Here is a 4,652-nt window from a genome sequence, read left to right as displayed (position 1 = left end):
CGCGGCACACGTCAGACGGACGGTTTCTCTAAAAATAATCGGTAAAGGAGTACGAATATTTTGCTAATTCGTACGTAGTATGGAACAGCTGGGAGGTGTGACGTCAGATTTAAAAGTTGTGTTTTTGTTCAGACTTTTAGGTGATAGAGGCTGATGGAATGTCATTCGGGATAGCGGATTTAACAGCATTTTACTTCCTTCTTCCTAGTTGAGGTGAACGTAACTATAGATGAATAGACGTATAGGTACCTACACGCAGGGAGGGTTTTCAGCATTTTTTTTTTGCCAAAAAAAAATTTTGATTGTTTTAGGGAATTTTAGGTCAATTGTACTCAGAATCACGAGTACTTTCAATCTCACTGGGAGACAAAAAGTGTCCCAGAATTTCCATACATTTTTGTTACTTTCCTCTTTTGTTACCCCATACAACATGTACGGAAAATGGTAACAATTTTTTTAACTACCTACTAGGATTGAAAAAGCTAGTAATTCTGAGTAGAAATAGCATTTTTTTTTTCAAAAATATCACACTTCATAAATGTGGCAAAAAAAAAAAGAAATGCTCTTCCAATGATCATTCATCAGGAAGTGCACTTTTCGTCTCTGCTACGAGGTAGCAAAGCGCCACTTTTCAAGGACTATATCTGTAGGTACATTATCGATTACCTACATTTTAAATCGATTACGTGCATACGGAACAGACTAACATGATAATTTTCTCATAGTAGATCAGGGGCCCGTTTCTCGAAAGGTACAAGCCTTGTATTACAAGTGCGTGAACTGTCAAATCGTATGGGTTGCCATGGATACGCACTTGTAATACAAGGCTTGTACCTTTTGAGAAACGGGCCCCTGGGGCTAATTTCTCAAAACTGAAAGTTACAAGTTACAAGCGGAAGTCTCTTTCCAACTTGTCATATTAGATATTGACTACCGCTTGTAAATTGTAACTTCTAGCTTCGAGAAATGGGCCCCTGGAAAGCAATATGTGTCACATAGGTAAGTAGAGTACTAGGTAGTAGCAACATCTTTCGAAGGAAACCAGTGCTGTCAAGCTGGGGCCCATTTCTCGAAGCTACAAGTTACAATTTACAAGTGGTTGTCAATGTCTAATATGACAAGTTGGAAAGAGACTTCCGCTTGTAACTTTCAGTTTTGAGAAATGGGCCCCAGGGTGTAATTTGTCAGACGGTCAGATGCACTCTTTGGGACCGGCCACACTTAAGAGACGCATGTCCTGAGGTGCGGAACGGACGTCCGCGCCACGCCGCCTGAATGTAATTCAAAAAACGTCTCCTCAGTACATTTTGTATAGGAAGGACGTAAGACGCGCCCCAGTAAGTGCCACCAAGCGGCGCGGCGCGCGCCACGCCGCCGCCACGCCGCCTGGGGCGCGTCTTACGTCCTTCCTATACAAAATGTACTGAGGAGACGTTTTTTAAATTACATTCAGGCGGCGTGGCGCGGACGTCCGTTGCGCGCCCCGAGACACGCGACGCTTAAGTGAGAACGCTGCCTTTGAATGGTAACAGTCAAAATAATTTCCCTCACTACGCTCCGATTCTACTTCGGAATCCCTCTACGCTCAGGGTTCAATTATAAAATCGTTCGCTTTGTACGGGAGTCAATGTAATACCTCTTCCACACACTCGACGAGCAGCGTGGGAAGTAGCGAGGGAAGTAGGCAGAGGCATAGTGTAGCCGCGCTACTCGTCATTCCGCTCGTCATGCTCCTCGTCTTGCCCACCGCTCCCTATTTTGTCGGTTTTTTGGCGCTAGTCAAAGGGCCGGCAACAACCTAGTGCGATAATCGCGCGAGTAGGGCAGTGTGTGGCCGGAGAGGGCAACATGGCGGCAGCGCGAGGAGCAGCGCGAGGAGCATAGTGTGGCAGAGGCATAAAGGTACGCCTTTGCCGTCATGTATTTAGGAAGTAAATATCTGGGCAACCGAGCTTCGCTCGGTTCTGTTTCGTATCCTTGACATGTGTCGCCATCTAGTTCAAAAATGAATAGTACCTACATCGAGCGAAAGAATTCTCAGCCTTAACAACACAACTACTCCACACGAGATGGCGCGCATTTCGCCACAAAAACTCAAATAGTGTATTTTCTATTCGTTTTAGCCTTGACCTGTGTCGCCATCTAGTGTTTGCAATAAATAGTACTTACATCGACCGAAAGAATTCTGTCTTAACAGTACAACTACTGCACACGAGATGGCGCGCGAAGAAAAACTCATGAAAACTCGAAAATTCGCGTTTTCCGGGACCTAAGGATAAGTTAGATCGATTTTTCACCCCCAAAAACCCCCACATAACAAATTTCTGCGAAATCGTTAGAGCGGTTTCCGAGATCGTCAGTGTAAATTATTATTACGCTGCACAAATTCCTTCAATGATAATAATAACTTGTAGTAGGCGTGTTCATAAAGCCTCTAGCCATGATATTTAGAGTAAACATTAAAATTTTTGAACGAAAATTCAAAACGTTGCGTCACATTTCCGAACGAAGCGTCCTTGTCACGCTGTTCGGCGCTACCAACCAACTTCATTGTCGTTTTCATGCAGCCAACGGCCATTACGCGTCACGAATAATAATTTATAAATTAGAGTTTTATCTATCAAAAATACTAATTATGCGTCGAAGAAAATTAGCTACGAAGGTAGAAAGTCATTTAATCGAAGAATTAGAAGAGAAAATAAGAAGACTGGAGAGGAAGATAGAAGAAAGATCCCGATCAAGGTCGGCGTCCCCTCGCCGCCATGGCGGGTATGGTCGACCACGCTATTTTACAAGATCTAGTTCAAGATCCGAAACATACTCCAGGTCCGCCTCATATTCGAGGTCACCATCTCCGCCTGCGGCGTCGAGAAGCAGAAGCAGGTCTCCATTGATTGTCATTGAGACTAGAGATGACCTCCCCGGTGATCTCGGTGCAGCGATTGAAGCGTCGAAAATTGAAAATGGCGGAAAGGAAGGAGGTACAACAGGTAAGAAGAATTGCATAATTCAATTATATTTGTGTGAGTGGCATGTGCCTTTGATAAATTCATTATTTATTGGTGTTTTTGATAATTGACATTCGCATGAAGGGTATGCTGAGCAAGATTGGAATACTATACTAGGTATCTCTGCTTGCTAACTGCATCTGACACTACGTGTGAAGGTTGTGCCGAGCAAAATTGGAATACTATACTAGGTATCTCTGTTTGCTAACTACATTTGGCGCCATGTGCGAGGGTTGTGCTGAGCAAAATTGGAATACTAGACTAGGTATATCTGTTTGCTAACTGCATTTGGCTATCTTGGCGTACTATACTAGGTGCGTTCACTGCCTGCAGTCTTGGGCATTGTGGTGTTGTCAAACTAGACACATTCCTTGCCAACAGCACTGAGTTTTTTACTCAAACCTATTACTACTTGGTGTGGACATTGAACTTCTGCTAGAGATACCGAGAGTGGTATGCCATCCTGGGCCGTCTCTTTGGATTCACTCATTCTAGTGTTGGTGCACTCAAAATGCTTATTCATATTTTTTCAGCAAGTGAAGAGTTAAGCGAAGAAATTGTAGCCTTACTTGGTGAAGCACCGGAGAAGATTGTGTTTAGCCCTAACCTTCTGGAGCAGCTTGCTTCTCGTTGGCAAGATATTATTAAGAAAGGATTAAACAAGGAAGAAAGGGACAAACTAATAAAAAAGTATCCGGTTCCGGAAAACTGTAAAGTAATTGGTGCCCCAAAAATGAATTTGGAAGCCCAGAGTGCCGCCGGAGATACTCTTGTTAACAGGGATAAGGCCATAGAACAGAAACAAACTGAAGTCTCTTGTGCACTAACCGCTATTGGTTTGGCCCTTAACAAATTGTGTGTTGCTGGTAACGAAGAAATCATAACCTTGTTGAGTGACTCTGGTCGTCTCTTGTGCGACTACCAACACAGGGAGTCACAACTTAGAAAGATGTTTATAACTTCAGGTCTCGACAACAAGACAGCACGTGAGACATTAAAAGACTGCGACGTGGACCAATGGCTTTTCGGAGAAAACTTAGCCGAAAAATTAAAGGCTTCAAAAGCCATTGAACAAAAAGACCCAAGAAAGCAGCGAATAATTTAAACTTCAAGGGCCCAGCCAACAACACTTACAGACCGAGAGCCCGGGTTCAGAAACAGCACAACCGCAAACCAAACAACACCACCTCTTCTGCGAAACACCAGCACCATCAGCAGAAGCGTCGCACTCAGCGGCATCATCACTACAGCAGCCGCCGTTAAGTGATCAGGTTGGTACAAGTTACTGTGGTCGACTTAAATATTTTTTGGTGCAATGGCAGAACATCACCAATGACCCAAGGGTCTTGTCCTGGATATCTGGGTACAAAATCCCATTTTCATCTAGGCCTTCACAATCAATTATTCCTAAAAATGATAATTTTTCTGATTATGACAGTAAAATACTCAATAAACTTATATCTGAACTGCTAGCAAAAGGTGCTATTGTAAAATGTTCACCTTGTGAAGACCAATATCTGTCTAAGATATTTTGTGTGCCAAAATCTAACGGAGATTACAGATTTATATTAAATTTAAAAAATCTTAACAATTTCATTGCCACTGAACACTTCAAATTAGAAGATGTCAGAACTGCAATTAAAT

General features: G+C 43.0%; 1 protein-coding gene across 1 annotated transcript; it reads left to right on the top strand.

The window, feature by feature from the left end:
• The first annotated feature begins 2,635 nt into the window (after positions 1-2,635).
• LOC125240514 lies at positions 2,636-4,113 on the top strand. The gene is made up of 2 exons (XM_048148406.1): positions 2,636-2,990; positions 3,542-4,113. The coding sequence occupies exons 1-2, from the start codon at positions 2,636-2,638 to the stop codon at positions 4,111-4,113; spliced, it is 927 nt and encodes a 308-aa protein (XP_048004363.1).
• The last annotated feature ends 539 nt before the right edge of the window (positions 4,114-4,652 follow it).

This window comes from Leguminivora glycinivorella, chromosome Z (assembly GCF_023078275.1).
Source record: "Leguminivora glycinivorella isolate SPB_JAAS2020 chromosome Z, LegGlyc_1.1, whole genome shotgun sequence".
NCBI lineage: Eukaryota > Metazoa > Arthropoda > Insecta > Lepidoptera > Tortricidae > Leguminivora > Leguminivora glycinivorella.
This window is presented reverse-complemented; position numbering and strand designations above follow the sequence as displayed.